Source organism: Benincasa hispida, chromosome 4 (assembly GCF_009727055.1).
Source record: "Benincasa hispida cultivar B227 chromosome 4, ASM972705v1, whole genome shotgun sequence".
Lineage (NCBI taxonomy): Eukaryota > Viridiplantae > Streptophyta > Magnoliopsida > Cucurbitales > Cucurbitaceae > Benincasa > Benincasa hispida.
The window spans coordinates 38,415,352-38,435,821 of NC_052352.1; the positions used below are offsets into that span (position 1 = coordinate 38,415,352).

At 28.4% G+C, this 20,470-nt stretch overlaps 1 protein-coding gene across 1 annotated transcript; it reads right to left on the minus strand.

Moving 5' to 3' along the window:
• Nucleotides 1–12,513: 12,513 nt before the first annotated feature.
• Nucleotides 12,514–13,395, minus strand: LOC120076686 (ethylene-responsive transcription factor ERF017-like). Its single transcript, XM_039030583.1, has one exon. The coding sequence runs from the start codon at nucleotides 13,374–13,376 to the stop codon at nucleotides 12,774–12,776; it is 603 nt and encodes a 200-aa protein (XP_038886511.1). The 5' UTR covers nucleotides 13,377–13,395; the 3' UTR covers nucleotides 12,514–12,773.
• Nucleotides 13,396–20,470: the final 7,075 nt, after the last annotated feature.

Genomic DNA, 20,470 nt, shown 5'->3' on the forward strand with positions numbered 1-20,470 from the left:
TTTATCTCTCTCGTCTCTATCGATTCTCAGTCTCTTTCTTTTGTCTCTCTCTTTCGGTAGGTTATTTCAGAGGACTTCATATTTTTTAAGGTTTCATCTTCTCCTTTTCTCCTCAAGAGTCTGATTTTAAGTCAGTTTGATGAAACCCTAACTTTATTTCGTATAATCTTTCACATATCTATATATCTACATTTGTTTGGTACTCTAAATATATGTTTGTCTCTATATCTAAACCCGTTTTCTAACTTCCTCTTTCTCCTTGTTGTTCCAAATATTTTCCTTCTTTTTCCCTCTTGTCACTCCAAATGAAAGATCCCATTTACTGCTTCGTTTGATTTTGCATGGTGGGATATGGAGGTTCTCGTTTTGAGTTTGGTAAGGAGAGGAGGTAAAAGGTTTGTTTCTCTCCCTTTTCCAGCCGATGATGAGGATCATGTTTTTTTCTTTTTTCTTTTTTCTTTTTTTTTATAAGCATTAGACTAAACCTTCTTCTAAGTTTTGGATTTGGTTGCAATATATTTGTTCTTACATGTTCACTCTTGGTTTCTATTTTTCATTTTACATTCTTCGAAGTTTTGTGCATCTTTTAATTTATAATTCAATATTATTGGTCTTTGTATGAACGATGGTTGGTTTCTGATTTTCAGTTCATGTGCTTCACTTCACATTACCATGAAGTTTTGTGCATCTCTTGATTTCTAATGCACATTATTGCTATATGTCTGTCAATTGTAGGTCTCTGATTTCCAGTTCATGTGCTTCATTTCACATTACCATGAACTTTTGTGCATCTTTCGGTTTCTAATGCACATTATTGGTTTTGTATCTTTATTGTTGGTCTCTGATTTTCAATTCATTTGCTTCATTGCACGTTGCCTTGAATGAAATGACATCTTTTGGTTTCCAATTTTATATTACTGATTTTTGTATCTACATTGTTGTTTTTTGATTTATCATTATTCATGATATATTTTGAAATTCGAATTTAAATAAATGAATTTCATATCTCTGAGGATGGATCTTATTCTCATTCATTGGTTTTTTTAAATAGATTCATTCACATTGGTTGGTCAATCCCGTGTTTTTTTAGGCCTAATTTTTTCCTTGTACATTGATTGATATTAGTACTTTGGTGTTGTTTATTTGGTTGATTAAATTGTCACATCCCCTGTTTTTAGGATGGTTTATTATACAGTGATTGACATTAGTTGTTAGGTACCCTCTATTGGGTAGGTTTATTTCAAAATCGTTGACTTCTTGGTCTATGTATGTCTATTGTAGTTCTCCGATTTTCAGTTCATGGCTTCATTTCACATTACATGAACTTTTGTGCATCTTTGAGTTTCTATTGCACATTGTTTGTCTTTGTATCTCCATTGTTGGTCCCTGATTTCTAATTCATTTGCTTCATTGCACATTGCCTTGAATGAAATGACATCTTTGGTTTCTGATTTCATATTATTGATCTTCATGGCTTCATTTCACATTACATGAACTTTTGTGCATCTTTGGGTTTCTATTGCACATTGTTTGTCTTTGTATCTCCATTGTTGGTCCCTGATTTCTAATTCATTTGCTTCATTGCACATTACCTTGAATGAAATGACATCTTTGGTTTCTGATTTCATATTATTGATCTCGGTATCTACATTATCATTTTCTGATTTACCATTATTCATGTTATATTATGAAATTTGAATTTCAATGAATGAATTTCATATCTCTGAGGTTGGACCTCATTCCCATTCATTGGTTTTTTAGAAAAATAGATTCATTCACATTAGTTGGTGAATCCCTTGTTTTTAGACCTTTTTTTTAATTATTATTGTACATTGATTGATAGTAGTACTTTGGTACTGCTTATTTGGCTGGTTGGATTGTCATATCCCTTGTTTTTAGGATTTTATTGTATAGTGGTTGACAATAGTTGGTAAGTACTCTTTATTGGGTAGGTTTTATTCCAAAATCATTGACTTTATTTGCTTGTTCTCAAATGGTCCCTTTCAACTTTATTTGACATCAGTTATGTTCTTTATATATGGGTATCACTTTCATTTAACTTTACGGGAAACCCCATTCCATCTATTTCCTAAATGCAATTGGTATGTCATTTCCCTCGTCCTCCATTATTTTCTTATCATGTGTCTTCACCACTACTTTCCTATTTGTTTTTAGTTTTGTATAATATTGATGCTTTCCCTTTCTCTCATACATTGTTTTAAGGTTGGACTTGTTAGAAAACAACCACATCCATCTTGTTTGTCTACTTTCTCTTGCTAAGGTTAAACTTTATTTCTCGCTTTTGCTTTATGTAATTCTTTTGAAGGATGGTTATATAAAAAAAAAATTAGTCATGTTTGTATAGTTGATCATCTTTACTTTTGTGTGCTCTTGTCAGGGTGGACGTCTAACATACTCGATAGCATGGTTTCAGGTTTGTTAATATGCGAGAATATATTTTTATAGACTTGTTTCTATGATAAGCTAGAAAATGTATTTGCAATGACAGATTTACCCATGGACACACATATGTATTTTTTTCTTTTTTTTTATTCATACTTACGTCACTTCAAAAATAGCATATTTTCAATTATGTTTATCCTCACGATAGTTGTATAATTTTAGGCTTAATTTACATTATTTAAAGGAAAAATGCAATTTTTTTTTATACTTTGATTCAAAATTTTTATCTATTATCTAATTGCTAGTAAGATCATACTTCAAACTTAAACACAATTAATTCTCAAATACAAATAGCTTCAAAGTTAGAAACAAAACTACATGGAAGGAACAAAACAAGAATAATAGTTAAAACACATTACCATTTCTGCATTTGTATTACTTGTGTTATTGTAGCTTGAGGTTTCAATATCATTTTATAGTTGTAAAGAGAAAACCCTTTAAAAGAAAGATCAAAATATATAAATTTTCCACCAAACTTTACGTTAAAATCGAATGAGAACAACCTCATTTGTGAAATTGGGAAGAAGGTTTGAAATGGTTTATTACTAGGGTAAGGTTTGAAACGGTTGGACGTTCAACAAGATATTGTTATCTATGTGATGTCAGGTACCTAAATACAGAGGATTTTTTAGCGTCAAATAGAGGCGAAAGATATCATCTTTCAGAGTAGCATGGAGGAGGTAATGCACCTACAACTCCACGAGAATTCTTTAACATGAAGCATTCTTCTACACAAAATGTCATTGAGAGAGCGTTCGGGTTGTTAAAGGGTAGATGGGCAATCTTACGAGGAAAATCATATTACCCAGTGCAAATCCAATGTCGAACCATCATGGCATGTTGCCTTTTGCACAATCTTATCAATAAGGGAGATGAATAAGAGTGAAATGGTTAGCTTTTAACATAAATTAAAATCCAATTAATTTTGTATAAATTGGTGGAACATATAGTTTAAATTATATTTTCAAAATATGATATTTTATATACATAATTATTTGTATCATAAAAAATAATAGTAGAAAAAAATTACACACGGTCTAAAATTACTTACATTCAAATTTCAGTCTGTTATAATTAAGACTGTAATAACATGCACTCCAAGACTATTATAACACAGACTAAAATACACCCCAAACATAGACTATTATAAACCAAACTTAGTCTCCACCACAAACACAAACTATAACAACACACAGTTTATTATAACCCACAGACTATAATAACCCACTCTTTGCCCCAAACGTCTCCTCAAAATATCAATATGTATACTAAAAAATATGAGTTTGGATATGAAAAGCTCAAGAAGAAAAGAAGACTAGATAAATTGATTAAATCTCAAAATGTGCTCTCGATAAATATGTTATTGGAAGTAAAAGTAATAAAACTAATGAAATAATAGAAGAAATGATAAGTATAGACAAATCAAAATATGAAACAAAAATTGTATGTAATTGTATGGTTGAAAATGAAGCATGTAATCAAATAAACGTGAATGAAAAAGAAAAACTAGAGAGCGGGAAGGAAAGTGAAAAAAGAGAAAACAATGATGATATTAGTAATGATAATGAGACATGTATGATGCATGTTGAATATAATATATATGATCCACGAAGATGGAAAAATATTGATTCTAAATTAATTGACTTATTGGTAGAAAAAGGTTCCATTTAAGAAAGTTATTTAACTTTTCCAAAAGATGAGAATTCTAGACATTTTTCTAATATTCATTATACTAAAAAATTATCTAATGGCGACAAACATGATAGAAAATTGACTATTTTACAAAATGGTGGAAACTTTTACTAGATCACACAACCAATTTGACTATCAAACCATTGTCACAAACACGATGGAAAAATCAAATTGAAAGTGTTAAATCAATAAGATTTCAAGCAACTCAACTAAGGGATGTTTTACTAAAACTAAGAGAAACTATAGTGAACATCCTAAAGTGAAAAGTGAAGTTAATTGTTTAGCTACTTATGAATTTGAAAATTTTGAATTCTTATGTAAGGCGTGATTATATACTGATATCTTATTTCCTGTAAATTTAGTGAGTCCTACAACATAAAGATATGCATATTGATGTTGCTTTAGATAACTTGAAAGACTTAGTTTCATTTTCAAAAAAATATAGAGAAAATGGTTTCATAGATGCTATGATTTCAGTTAAAGAAATTGCAAATGATATGGAAATATGACCAATATTTCGTGAAAAAAGAATGATTCAAAGAAAAAAATAATTTGATGAGAATGTTGACATTGAAGAAACACGATCACCTGAAGATTCTTTTATAATTGATTACTTTTATTATATTATATATCAAGCAATTTCACTTAAAAATAGATTTGAACAATTTCAAGTATACGAAAATATCTCTAACTTCTTATTTGATATGAAATGTTTAAAGTCATTAGATAATGATAATTTGAAAAGATAATGTATTAATCTTGAAAATACATTAAACCATGATACATTTTTCTGACATTAATGGTTTAGATTTATTTTTTGAATTAAAAATATTAAGAGAAGTTTTGCAAAATGAAGTTGATTGTCCTAATAAAATATTAAATTATACAGAAAAGACAAATGTTTTTCCAAATGCATATATTGCTCATATAATATTATTAACAATACTAGTAACACGGTTGCTTAAAGAAGCTTTTCAAAATTAAAATTAACTAAATCTTATTTAAGATCGACTATGTTGCAAGAAAGATTAAATAGATTGACCATATTGCCCATTGAAAAGGTAAATATTAATAAAGTTAGATTATCAAAATTTAATATATAATTTTGCATCTCAAAAAATAAGAAAAAATAAAATTTAAAGAATATTTTATATATGAAGGCCCTTCTATCAAAGTTTTGCCTAAGGCCTCATATGATCTCGAGCCGCCCTATGGAGACTTTTGGACTCTAATTTTTTTAATCTTAAAATATAAATCGGATTTTTAAAATCTCATTATCTTCCAATCTTTTCTTTCAAATAGCTTTTATTATTATTATTATTATTTTACTTTTTATATTTATCTTGCTTATTTGAAGTTTTGTTTTTTCTAATCAAGAATAAGTTGTGTTTCCTCTCGAGGTATCTTATAGTTATAATCTTTATTATAATTTAGATAGGCATTTTATTTATTGTTTTAGTTACCGTGTAATTACTCTTCACTTCACGCTTGTATATTCCACATCCCAACTAGGTTGTGTATAACATGTATTTGTATTATAATCCTTTTATGTTGACAACCTTAAATCAAGGATTCAATAAATACGGTGTAATCTTGGATTACCATTCACTGATTCTCGTTTTCTTATTTTCTTCTCTTTTACCATACATTGTCACTACCCAATTCATCCAAAGAATATTATAGGAGACACTAATTATTCAGTTTTTTTTTTTTTTTTTAAGAAAAAAATATTTAAAGTTTAGAATATATAACATAGGTAAGATAAATCCTTCCCTTGCTTATTCATCTTCTCTCTCACTTTTTTCTTTTATGTGTTTTTAAAGTCTATTTCGTTCCTCATTTAGTGCATTTAATTAAAATTTCAATTTCCATAGTAAGACGGTAATTATGAATGAGTCTTAATCTTATATCCTTAAAATTAGGGAAGGGGTGTCACTTTAGAATAGATTCACACAAAGAATACAAGGCGAAAGAAGGTGATTTGATTTGGGATATTGTTATTGATGGAAGATGAAGAAGTAGAAAACTTGGAAGATCCACGTACTATCCAATGAAGAATAGCTCCACACAAAGTTGAGTTGATGATGGACACTGAATATGGGTAGTCTCATCTCCTTCATCCTTCTCCTCCTCTCCTCAACACATCTCTTTATCCTTCACACTCAAATGGCTTCAATGGGTAGCTAGAGAATGGAAGATTTATTGTTTCAAGAATACAAACTTTGGAAAGGGGAGGTACAACTGCTTGCGATGGGTAGGTTGTTTTTCTCTTTAATTTTTAACTTATTTTGCCATGTGTTGAAGCTCATTCAAGATCGTACATAATGTGATTCAATAATATGTAGTTGGTTGATTTTGAGAGTATTTATGACGTTTAGTAGTTAATGTTTAATTCAATTTGAAAATGTTTTTGCTATTTTTCAAATTAAACGTTAAAATCTGTTATTCCTCTTGTCGATTTTTTAAAATTTGTCTAATATAATTTTAATCAAATTGTTAAAAAGAACACCTCTTGCTCTGAAAATAATAATTTAATCCATAAATTTTGGTTTTGAATTGTAGTAGCTTTTAAAATAATTGCTGACAACTATGCTTTTAGAAAAATCAACGGTTAAAATAAGTAAAATAGTGTTTGGTAAATTTCGAAAAGTATGTTACAGTGTTTGGTAAATAAATATAAAAAAATCTTATTTTAGATATAATAACTAAAATAGACTTATAATCAACTTTTTTTTAAATTTTTTTTTATAATTTAAAATTTTAAATAATTGTGTAATATGATAAATTTTATTTGTTGTAGGTTAATTTTTAAATATTAAGGAAAATAGTTTTATTTTTAAAAAATTAATATGGGATTTTAAAAAAAATATATGCATTTAACTAATGAAAAATTGAAATTAAATTTGATTAGGTGAGAAATAGATAAATATATAAAATAAATCTTCTTTTTAAAGTATAAAATTGAAAAATAAATCTTAACTAAAAATTCTACCTGATTTTATAAATATCTAAAAGCTAGAACGATATTATTTTTAAAGCCAACATAAAATTAATGTGTTTTTAAAATGATATTATTTTTAAAACCAACATAAAATTAATGTGTTCTTAAAAATGAATTTTAATAAATTTGTTTTACCAAACGCAAAAAAACTGTTAAGAATTTTTTCAAATGGTTTTTGACACACCTAACACAATGCCAACCTTAGTCCCTATACTTTCATTTTCAATTTGTTTCATAACTTTGATGTGTTCCAAATCATTTTACGATGTCATCCATCATCATTTTTTTAATTTGAATTTAATGGAAGAGAGACCTTTTTTAAATTTATTAAAAAAATCTTAAAGACTAAAATGAGCAATTTAAAACATGTGGGGCTAAATGCACATATTTTTTAAAATTTAAGAATGTACGTATGTAGTACAGAGAACTGAATGAAAAATTGACATATAATTTTTTAAAAAAGTAATTTTGTTGTTGTTATTATTATTTTATTTTTATAGGTAAAAAAGAAGGAGCATGGAATTAATTGCTAATCATTGTTTTAAAAAAAAACTTAAAACCAAGACACAATCAGCTTATTAAACTAACACGAATATCTAAGGTCTCGTTTGGTAGTCATTAAGTTTTTAGTTTTTTTTAAAAAAAATTAAGCTTATTTCATCCATATTTTTTACCATAACTTGCATATTTGTTAGGTACAATAATCTAATTTTTTAAACCTTTGATGAAAGATTAAAAAAAAAATAGAGATGATAGTGTTGTGTCTATAGACTTAAACTTTTAAAAATAAAAATAAAAAAATAAAATGATTAATAAAAGAGGACTAATTAAGCTTTATTGAAAACAAATTGTTTTAAACTTTTAGAAGGAAAAAAAAGGTTGCTAGGGTTTGTAAAAGCGGGACAACGTGGGCGGTGCTATTCATTGGCTTGGCCAGCGCATAGCAGTACGGCGGCGCTAGGCAGTATCAGGCGTTTAATTCTATAGAAGGCGATGTTGTATTAATTGCCTATCCGCCCAACCTGGACCTCATTTCCAATTTCAATTCATTCTCCATCTTCATTATGATTATTCATATCCAATTTCTTTTATAATTACAACCAATTGGATTATTTTATATTCATATATCATATGATGTAATTGTATATATTATACTATTCCCCACGTTTTTAACGACTTACTTCCCCAAACACCTCATTGGTCTTTAGTCAACTTTCAGAAGCTAGCCCCCATTTTGTTAGAATAAGTCATATACTAAGACTGTAATAATGTACCCTTTGAAATGTGTTAGAATAAGAAACTCTACCCACCAAAGCCCCCGCCCCAAAAAAAGAGAAAGGTTTTGTGGGGTATTATAGTTCCATTTTATCCCTAGTTCTCGATAGGTTATGCTTTTATTCGTGGACAATGTTACATTTTTAATCTTTTAACTTTAAGTTTTGAGTTTGATTTTCATTCGATCTTTAAACTTCAAGATCTACACTTTTTAAGTTTGACTTTTCATGATTTTTGCTTCTAATAGTTAATGTCTACTCATTAATTATAATTAGTTTTCACTAATTTTTCATAAATATTAAAATTAATTTTAATGTTTTACAACATAATAATTTTAATTTAATTAACTAAAAGTTAATGCCCTATATCGAAATGGGCATTGGTTTAAACAAGAAAGTACAAGTTTAAAAAATTGAAACCTAGGTGCCCAATAGTTATTTTTAAAAACAAATAATGTTATTTAAATAAATAATGAAAAAAATATGACGAACTGAAAACTATTCTAAAAATAAGGTAGGTAAATCGTGGAGATAACCATGAATTTATAAATGAATTGTGCACATGATACATGATTAAAACTAAATTGAGAACCGCGTATGAACAGGTACCGTGTATAAAATTTACAGGATGTACATCTAACGGGTGCATATACTACATGGGTTTGTGGTCCTAACCTCATAATATAAAATTTTGTATCACTTTGAAAAACAAAACCATAACTTTTAAATTTAATTCATCACAAATTCATAACACACTCACCAAAATTTGGTCCATGAAAATAACAGTCAACTCCTTTTACTAAGAGTCTAAGATTCCCTCCTAGATTTTCATTCAAAAGAAATCTTTCAAATTTGATTCAGCCCTAAATCTTCGTCTCTCCTAATTTCTTTCTTAGCTTTGCAAAAATTGTGTGATGTACAATAAAATTCAAACCTCAAGTATAGGGGGAACTTCTAAAATTTAAATTCTAAATACAGAAAATAAAACTTTAAAACTTATATTCAAATCTCCAAAACGCTAAAGGTTTCTTAGTACTAATGTTAACCTAAAAAAGTGTATTAACTTAAGAATGAAAGTTCTTTTTTTCTCTTTTTTTTAAGGGAATTCGTGTACCTGAGTTTCATTACCAACTTGGAAGTCGGAAATTTGTATACTATGTACACGAGTTTCTTTAAAATTCGAATATTCCTTAGAGACCATTTGGTTCATAGGAATAAGAGGTGAGAATGGGAAATAATATTTTATCAGCATGCTTATTACAAGTTTTTAACGTTGGGAATGAAAATATCTTATTCCAAGGTATTTTATATTCTCACCCATGAAGTTTTTTCATAACCGCCCAATCTCTCTTTTACTTTTTTATTTTATTTGTTTTATTTCTTTCTTTATATTGTTTAATTTATTTAATTTCTATAAATATTTTTAAATTAAATCTATAATTGACATATATAATTAATTTTATTAATAATAATGTTAATATAATAATTTATTATGTTATTATGAATTAATATGAAAAATCATAATCTTTTTTTAAAAATATGATTAACCATAAATATATTTCATTAAATCTCTTTTTATTGGTAATATATGTTGATATCATAAATTATTTATTAAAATTATTGATTAGCCTTAAAAAAATATGAATTAACTAACTAATAACAAAATAAGTTAATTTTTTTTCAATTAAACAATCTAGCTTTAATCTATAATTATAGTTATTTTTTTAAATTAAAAAATTATTTGATTATTTAAAATCAATTAATTCATATCAACTTCTTTTGTATATACATAAGGCTTATAATTGACATTAAACAATTAGTTAGTTAACTCTTCAATTAACAAAACTACATAAAAAGAAAGAAATAAAATAGATATTTAAATTAATTATCAATAGTTTTTTAATAAAAAATGATAATATAAATGTGCTATATAAAAAATTTAATTGATAATAAATATATTAAACTAGAGGGTGAGTGGGTAAATTTAATTAAATTTTAATGGTTTAAAATTAATTTAATAATTTAATGTAATAAAAATAAAATAATAAACAAAAATTAATTTTATACTTTTTAATTGCATAAAATATAATACATTCCCACATTCCTTTCGCATTCTCATACATAACCAAACACAGTATCACACATCTTATTTTTTCATACATCCTATTCTCATATACTTTATTCTCAAACATCTATAAAACCTTGAACCAAACGGCCCCTTAAATTCACATCTATGCACTTAATTGCCAAAGCTTTAATAGTATGTGTGCAATTTGTTTCAACAGTATCAAACACAGCGTTTTAGTAGCAAGTGTGTGTGACTCCATGTATGTAAGGGCGCATGCATGTGCATATATGTACATATATGTGTATATACACATATATATGAGTGTGTATTTATATATACATGTATACATATGTATGTGGGTGTGCATGCATGTGTTTACATGTATGTGTGTATATATACATGTATATACGTGTGCATGTTTGTATATACATGTATACATGTGTATGTGTGTGCCTGCATGCGTATACATGTATGTGTGTATATATACATGTATATGTGTGTATATATACGTGTATATGTGTGTATATATACGTGTGTATCTATCACTATAAGAAATATGACTTTTAGTGACGAATACAGAGATTATCAATATCATCATATTTTTTGCGAGAAAATACACATTTCATCTCTACCTATACAACAAACAAATAATAAGTCGTTGTGCGGATGAATGAAATTGTTGCAGTCGACATGTGATGAACAATCACATCATTGTATTAAGCTTGCTACATATAAGTCATAGCAATAAGTGATGAAAACTAATTTTGACGCCCAATTAATTGGGTAGGACATTTAGGCGCTCGATTTGAAAATTTGTGATGAAATGGACTTTAGCTACAAGCCTGCATTGCGATGAAGTGAGCTTTGGTTGCAAGCCTTTGTGACAAAATGAGATTTAGTCGCGATATTTTTCTTAGAGTTTCGTTGCCATTGCAACGTTTATTAACACAATGGCACAAAAACTTTTAGTGACTATTGTTTTTTTTTTTGGATGAAATAGATTTAGCAAAAATTACTTCATCACTAAATACCATACTACGGCAATTCTTCCATAATAAGTCAAAAGAATAGAAAAGTAGAATAATTCTTCCTAAATAAGTTGAAAAATGGAAAAGGCGAGAATATGAACAATCATACTCATGTTGATTAAAAAGATGTTACTATCCATTTGATTTTAAGCTCTTTCTAGTGTTTGTAGTTTGCACGTAAATTCATTCATACATTTAAAGAGTCTTATACGCATGTAAAAATGATACGTGTATTAAAGATTTTTTTTTAAAAAAAAATCTAGCGAAGAAGTAAAATGGATTCATTTAGGTAAGTTTAAGATTTTAATTAACACATCCACTAAGAAATTTTGGGGTTCAAGTGGAATAAATCCCAAAGTTTTAAAGTATCAAAATGATATATATATTTTGTTTGACCAATGTGTAGTTCCAACTTCTTGTAGAATATGGTTGTCTAACAATTATTGGATAAAGTTTCATTCCACTAGGTATTATTATCATTTTGTAATAATAATAATAATAAATATAGAAAAGTGTTTTCGTTATACATCTATTCAATCGGATTAAAAATGAACCATATCATATCGTTGTAAAAATACATTAAAGTTATACTCGTCGTTGTATCTCACTTTCTACACCGGAAATGCAGCAATTTTAATGTCAATGGACAACAAAATGGGGGGTTTTCCAGGTTTTGGAAGGATATTTCTCTCTCAGATGGAGATGGTGCTTTGGTTTTCAACTATGTCACTATTTTTGGGGAACATCTGTCCCCTTCTCCCCCTCTTTTTTCATTATTATCACCCACAAACTTCACCTTTTGTGAACATGAAAATCCCCACGTTTTAAAAATACCAACCACAAACTGAAGATAAGAGAGACGTACCAACTTGCTAAAAGAGACAGAAGAATATAACACACACTATATATCTTCTGTCTAAATATATATATATATATTATAACATATACTTATTGCAACAATACACAGTATCAAAGCCATAAAAAACATACTCAAATTCTTGACTCAAAAAAGATGAGGAAAAAAAAAAAGAATCTTTATTTCTCTTCCTTTCCCCGGAAATAAAAGAACCCTAAACTTCAAAAATAAAGGTTCTTTTACGTAGAACTTGCGGAGAATAGATTAATAAGGGTGGTTTTAATTTGATTTTCTTAGCTCCCCCCAAAAAAATATAAATAGGTATCCCTTTTGCTAAATAATTAATTGATAATATAATGATGATGATGATGATTTTTTTTTTAAAATGGATTTAAAAATTCCAAAGAAAGGGTTGATTGGAGAAAGTGTCATCATCACCCGAAACGGCGTCGTAAAAGTCGTTGCTGTTGGTGGATTGATAAAAATCATTGGTTAAGATATTATCAAAATGGTCATTGTAAAAAGGAAAGAAATTGGAAGAGGAAGAAGAATCAGGAGCTGGGTCTTCGTTATGAATGGCATCAAGGAAAGACCAATCCATATTAGTATTGGAAGAGGAAGGTGAATTTCTACATTTGTCCTCCTCAGTAGGTGGATCAGGAGGTACGACGTCGTTTTGATGATATTCATTAGCAAACTTAGCAGCCAACTCTTGAATCTGATGGGCAGTAAGGGAATGAGCGTTGACAATGTCGGGCAGTGGTTGGTCAGGGAAGTTAAACTTGGCGTGAGGTCCACGGAGGCAGAAAAGAGCAGCGTCAAACGCTCGAGCCGCCTTCTCGGGTGAGTCGTAAGAACCGAGCCAAATACGGTCTCGGCTATTGGGGAGACGGATTTCGGCAACCCATTTACCCCATTTGCGCCGCCGTACTCCTCTGTACTTGGTGTCACCGGCGTCGGATGTTTGGGAGAGGTTGGGATCGTTATTGTTCATTGTGAGAGTGGAATAATGGATGTGTAGTTGTTTGACCTGGATTGGAGTGGGGGCAGATTCATATATATATGGGAAGGACTTGGGTGAGTGGACCAATATTTTCTTTTGCCCTTTTTCCCTTTTTTTTACGTGTTCAAACTTGAGAGTGGACGTTCAAAAAAGAAAATTACACGTGGCAGCTTCCGGAGGCTATCAGTTTACTCAAACGCGGTTCAGCTGCTGGTTTCCTCCTCCTTTAGGGCACGTTGCCTAATAATAATCATCATCATAATTTCGACTCAGTATTTCTTTTTGCAATAATAATAATCATTTCTAGAGATGGATATAAATTATAATGTCCTGATTAGGGTTTTTTTTTTCCTAAAAAGGATGTAACGAAAAAAGAGTACATGTCTTATGTATAAGCCTATGTGTTGGACAATTTGAATTCTAAAGTGTGTTTTTTTAATAGTGTTTTTGGAGTATGTGATCAAATTTTCCATTCATATTATAACTCAATTCATTAGGGATAATGTAATCAATTATAAAGTAATAGTTATACATGTTTTTTTAACAAAATTCAAAGTGGATAAATATAATTCGTAATATTATTGATTGATATATATTATCAAACCAATTTTAAATGACTATTTAAGTGAGAATCAAACTTCTGAATATACTACTAAACACATATCTAAGATTATAAATACAACATTATTGTACTCAATCCATTGTTTTCAAAATTGTCTATCAAATATGTCTTAGTTACTCAACAATTATGTTCAAATTTAGCCAAAATTTTCCATTTTGTTTTTCAATTTCTTGGAACTTTCAATTTTCTTTTTTTTTTGGGAAAGATGATACTTTATTAAACTATATACAAGAAACACAAGGGAAAAGAGAGTTATATAAAAGTAGAAGATCTATATCATTGACAAAGTATATATTGATCAGTAGACCAAAGAGCAATTAAAGAGATACGAAAGATATTGCTAACATGAGCATGACTCAACTGATATAGTGCTTCTACTATCGATTTTGAGGTCAGAGGTTCGATTTCTCACCTCATACTTTAGTTACAATACTTTTGAAAAAAAAAATGTTAAGATAAATGAGTTTGTTCCTCACTAATTAACTAAAATTTCCATGGAAATATTAAAACGAAAATGGAACAAATTAAATTTTTTATCAAATATATCTACTCGCTCATCCAAGAATTGTCCCTAAACCAATATTTGGCTTAAAGTCACGCTCAAAAGCTACATAATCAATTTGTTAAAAAAAGAAAATAATTGTAATTAGCATGAAAATGATTTTTTTTTTTTTTTTAAGTTATTAGAGGGCTAAAATGGAATTTAGACCTTCATTTAATTATTATTATATTTTATTTTATGAAAAAGTACAAGGTGAAGTAGTGATGGAAGTGCTTATGCGTTTGAAGTTTGAAGGAGCCGACCTTGATTCGGAATTTCAAATGCGATAGATGTCTGCGAGAAAGTGTTTCCATTTTAAGTAGTAAGAAGTTTTTGGTTTTAGTGGTAATAAAGAGGTTGATGGATGGAGGCGATGATGAAGGACCAATTTTGAAAGGTGACTGATCGGAAGTCGGCCAGAGGAGGGAGTGTGTACCGGCCTTCCGACAACATAAATTAAAAGATTTTTCGCCTCCATACAGTTCAAAATTTGACTCATATCTTGATATCAATTTAGGGTCCATTATCTTAAATTGTTTTTCAAAGGTCAAATAAAGCAATTATATTACGGAAGATCCATATTTTCTTCATTCATTTGGTAAAATTGTTCAATCATTCATTTGTTGAGATAAAAGTACTTTTTCGGTATTAAATTTTGGGTCTACATCATTCTATATGTTTAATGTTCAAATACAAGATCTTCCTAAATTTATATTTGACATATTTATATTATATACGATTTAGGATTTAGATAAATGCGCTATATAAACTTTCTAACTCTAAAGACATTTTTACTTTGTATTTTAAATAATTCTCTCTAATAATAAATTGCTCTCCCTATGCCTGTGAATATAGCTAACACATTGTTAGTGAACTATTCTCTTTTGTTTTTGCTTCACATTTTTTCTGTTTATCTTTGGTTGTCGATTCTTAACATTCCATTTGGTTTATCTTTCTATTGAAATGCCTTGAATCTATTACATGACACTTTGAAATAGGCGCCTCTCTGAATCTATATAATTTGAAATTTTCTTTATAATAATAAAATACTCTCTCCCTCTACTCATAGACGTAACTAACATACTATTAGGAACTACGTAAATCTTTGTGTTGATTCTCTACTGTTTATATTTATTTTTATCTATCTTTAATTGCGGATTTTATAACACTTTCGTTCGTCTCTTTATCTCCATTCAACCAATTAGGAAGATCGGAAAAAATATATACAAAAGAAAAGAGAATGAAAGAAACTCTGGAATAAGAAAATGTAACAACGCAATAAAATTATGAAAGAGAATATATAAAAACAAAGAAATATAATAATACAGATTTATGAGCTTCATCTCTCATTGAGTGGGGAGATTTTAGAAAACAGTGACAATACAAATAAGAAAAATGAAATAAGATAAAGAAAAGAAAACGCAAAATATTTAAAATTGTCATATCTTTATTTGGTCCCAGCTCTAACTTCGTGATCCCAATTATAAATCAAATAAATATAGAGGAGAGAATGCAATTATACAAGTAACTCTAGAATAACCAATTTTATCTTTACAACAGAATCATAACTAGACTAACAAACCATTGTCATGTAGGACTTGGAAGAAAATAACTAAAAACAGAAATAATAAAGATTTAGGGAAAAGTACTTTTTGGTCCTACACATCGAATCTAGTTTCTGGATTTGAAAATATTACACGTTTGGTCCGTAAATTTTAATTTTTTATTTCAATTTAGTTTCTCTATGTTTCAAAATATTACAATTATATCATTGAGATTTGAGTTTTTTTAAATTTGGTTACTATGTTTCGATATTTAGACTTTATAACCATCGATTTTTTATTAAATATTTACTTTTCATCTTTATATTAATTAATTTAAAATATTTAAAATAATTATAACTAATTAAATTTCACTGTTGATATCAAATTTAAATTTAAGTTTTTACTTTATAATTATTTTTAATTAATTAATAGACATTAATAAAATGACTGAAAGTGAGTATTTAAGAAAAAATTCAAGTTAATAATGTAAAATTGAAAATTTAGGAACTAAGTTGAAACTAAACTTAAAACTTAAAAAATTAAATGTGTAACATTTTTAACTTTAGAGATCAAATAAAAATTAGATCGAAATTCTAGGACCATTTTTCTCCGAGATTTATGAGCTTGATCATCTTATTGAATAAACAGACCCGTGAGAGAACAAGATAAAAAGAGAAGGACAACAAAAAAAGAGGAAAAAAAAACTATTCACACGTGTAATAATTCAATGTGTGAATTTGAATCAGTAATGCTCATTGGCACTTTTCTCCCTTGGTTAAGAAGGGTATTGTTATTAATTTTTGTCATACTTCTCCTATTCGATGATAATAAAACCATAAATTACTCATACATGTTGTAGATGAAGGATATCAAAGCGTACTCTCTCTTAATTACTAATTCTTTGTGTCACAATGTTCCTTTCTACAACCCCTAATTTAAATTTGATGTGCTTTTTTTGTCATATATTAATACTATAGGTTGATGTATGTGTATCTAACTTGTCAATCACGGATAGAGATGTCCAATTTTCTCACGGGAATGGGACTCCGTGGGCCCCGCCTCGAACGAGGCGGAAATTTTCTGATTAGGTGGGGAATGGGGGGAAAAATTTCTGAGCTAAACGGGGACGGAGAATGCATTCCCCATCCCCGCCACCGCCGTTGTGTTCCCCATCTCCGCCTTGATTAGCTTCTATATATTTATTTAGTATAGTTATCTAATGTTATGTTATTATTATTATTATTATTATTATAGAAATATTATATTTAAATTTCAAATTTTATTATTTATTGGGAAAGATAATGAATATGTTTAAATTGAATATTTAAATTTAGATTATATATGTGAATAATTTGATTTATATTTATTACTTTCTACTAAAAAAATTAATTAGCCTTTTTAGGCCAAAATTTGAGTAATTTATCTTTTAATTCAAATTGTCATGTAAAACTAACCAAAATTCCCGTGGGGAACCCGATCCTCGCAAATTCTCCACGAGAATCCCTACTCCGATCCCCGTGGAGAATTTCCTAAGAATGGAGAATGAAATGAGGAGCGGGGATAAAGATGGAGAATAGATCGGTTGGACAAGTCGAGTCCTCTACTTGATACCCACACGTCAAACTACTTACGTGGATACGATGCGATGCTCGATACACTATGATGCCCAAGTCACCATTAGATATCAAAGAAATAGTTTGCTGTGTGTAGGGTAACGATTACATACCTCAAGAGTGAGATTATCTGTTCAAGGGAAAGATCTACATTTCTATCGCAGTTTTGCAAACGGTCAATAATTAATATTTAATATATAAAATAAATTCCAAAATAAGCTCTTTGAATTTGAGTCCAACGTTAATGGATTCTAATTAATCTATGAAGATTTTGGTTGATGATGAAATGGTATTAAAAAAAAAAGAAAAAAAAAGTAACATTTCGATTCTTTAAGTTCCGGGTTAGTTTTCATTTGGTTTCTAGATTTTAAAATATTACACTTTTAGTTTTCAAATTTTTAGTTTGATTTCAATTTAGTCCATATGTTTCAAAATGCTATAAATTTATTGTCGAAGTTTGAATTTTATTTCAATTTGGTCTTAGAGCGTTTAAAGATTCACTTTTAGTCTCGATTTTTTACTAAATACTTAGTTTCAATCTTTTGTATTTAATATCTATTAATTTATTTAGAAGAACTAAAAGAATTATAATTAATTAAGGTTCACTAAAATTAATTTTAAAATGTGATTTCATAATTATTTTAAATTAATCAATGGACACTAACATCAAAATTGTAAACTAGTAAATTTTAGAATTTAATGATTAAATTAAAATAAAATCCAAAATTTAATGGTTAAAAACCTTTTGAAATATTAAAAAAAAAACTAAACATAAAAAAGATTTATCCCAATCATATATTGAGGCTGTAAAATTTGACTTTTTGAAGATTGTTTACTTTAATTGGTTTGTGAGAATTTAATTTGGAAGATATCGGCCGTTAATGGAAGTAAAGTGGGGAGGATCCCTTCAGAGCCATCCCTGTCCACGTCCAGTCTGACCAAGCGCCAGCTGATTGAAGTCAACAGGTAGTCGGAAAAAGCCACACAATAAGCTACTCCCGACCATCGGAGTCATCGAAAATTCAAACTTACAAACCTACATTATTAAAAGAAAAAAAAAAATTAGGCTGAACCAACCATCTCAAACTGCATCCAACAAAATTCTGTCATTAGTAGTTTTCTTTTATAAAACAATCTTTCTTTTTATTATATCTAAAAAGGACTATATGGAAGTTGTACTTAATCTTTTTTTTTTTTTTTTTTTAAATAATAATAATAATAAATATACAAAATCGTCATCATTACCTTTTTAATTTTGATCCAAATTTAAAATGTTTGATATCTTAATTTAAAAAAAACAAAATGTCCATTTCTAAAATAATTTTATACAAATTAAAATAATAAATAAACATTTCACTTTTTTTATTTGAAAAGAAAATAAACATTTCACTTAATGTCCACATAATTCAATTCATTATTGATTTATCAGTTAATAATTTATAGTTATTTTAAGTGACGTGTACCCATCTAAATAGGTTATTAAAACAATAATTTGGTGACATTTTCTCAACTTGAAATTTAAATGAATTATTGAAGATAATAGGCTAAACAAAGAAATTGAAAAGATTAAAAGATAAAAATTTTGAAATGATTTGGGAGTTTTGGGCATAATTGTGAGGGGTCCGTGATGATTGGACGGCGACGACCATGGGCGGTGAAAGTGTTGCGGCGTACGAGGAGCTGAATCACTGATGACGTTAGTGTTATGAGAGCGACAGCCGAAGTGAGACATTTTCTTTTCTTTTTCTTTTTTTTTCCCCCCCTTTTTTCTTTTTCCCCCCCCCCCCCCTTTTTTCTTTTTGGTAAACGACAGTTGAATTGGATACAGTAGATGTGGAAATTAGGGCTTTTTATGGAATTAAATCAAAATTGAATTCCACGTGGAGACAAATACAATCATTTTCCACCAGCTTGATATATCCACGTGTCATTTAAATTGCAATATTTCTTTTTTTTTTCTTTTTTTTCTTTTTGATTTTTTAGGATTCATTAATTAATCAAAGAATTAAATGTGGGGCATCACACACTATGGACGAAAATATTGCCATCTGGGGTATAACTCTGAAAATAAAACTCACAACAAAACCCTAAGCACAACCTTGAAACGTGACGCCACAGCTTACTCACTGAACCCGAACCCATGGTTCAGTGTTCAATTTCTTGGTCTTATCTAGTGTGTGTACGAATTTTTTTTTCTTTAAGAGTGTTCCAAAAGCTATTTTGATTGATTTTCAAATACTTCTTTTTTTTTTTTTTTTTAAAAAAAAGCAAATATCATTTTGGTCTCAAATGTTTTAGCATCTACGGAAATTTTGAGTTAAAATTTCATTGTCTATAATTTTTTTTAAAAAAATTATATGTTTGAATTTTGAGTATAGCTTTTATTTAGTAGTTTTAATATTTCACTCTTTTTAACCCTCCATTTTTATTAATACTCACTCATGGTTTTTTGGGTTAACTTCAGTTAATTAATTTTAAAATAAATATGAGGCAAAAATATTTAATTTAGTTTAATAGTGATAAATATTATTGGAAACCAATTTAATTAAAATTTTAAAATTTCAAAAATTAATAAATAGACATTAACTATGAATATTTAGTTAAGAAACAAAGGTAATTATAAATTTTGAAAATTAAGGAACAAAACTCTAAAGTCAATGGTAAAATTGTAATACTTTGAAATCTAGCGACAAAATGAAAACCAAACTCATAACTTAGAGTAGTATGTAACATTATGAACAATAGGAAACAAATAAAAAATGAGA

What these genes read in the sequence shown, in the direction of transcription:
- LOC120076686 (XM_039030583.1), bottom strand. Translation starts at nt 13,376, where the DNA reads ATGAACAATAACGATCCCAACCTCTCCCAAACATCCGACGCCGGTGAC.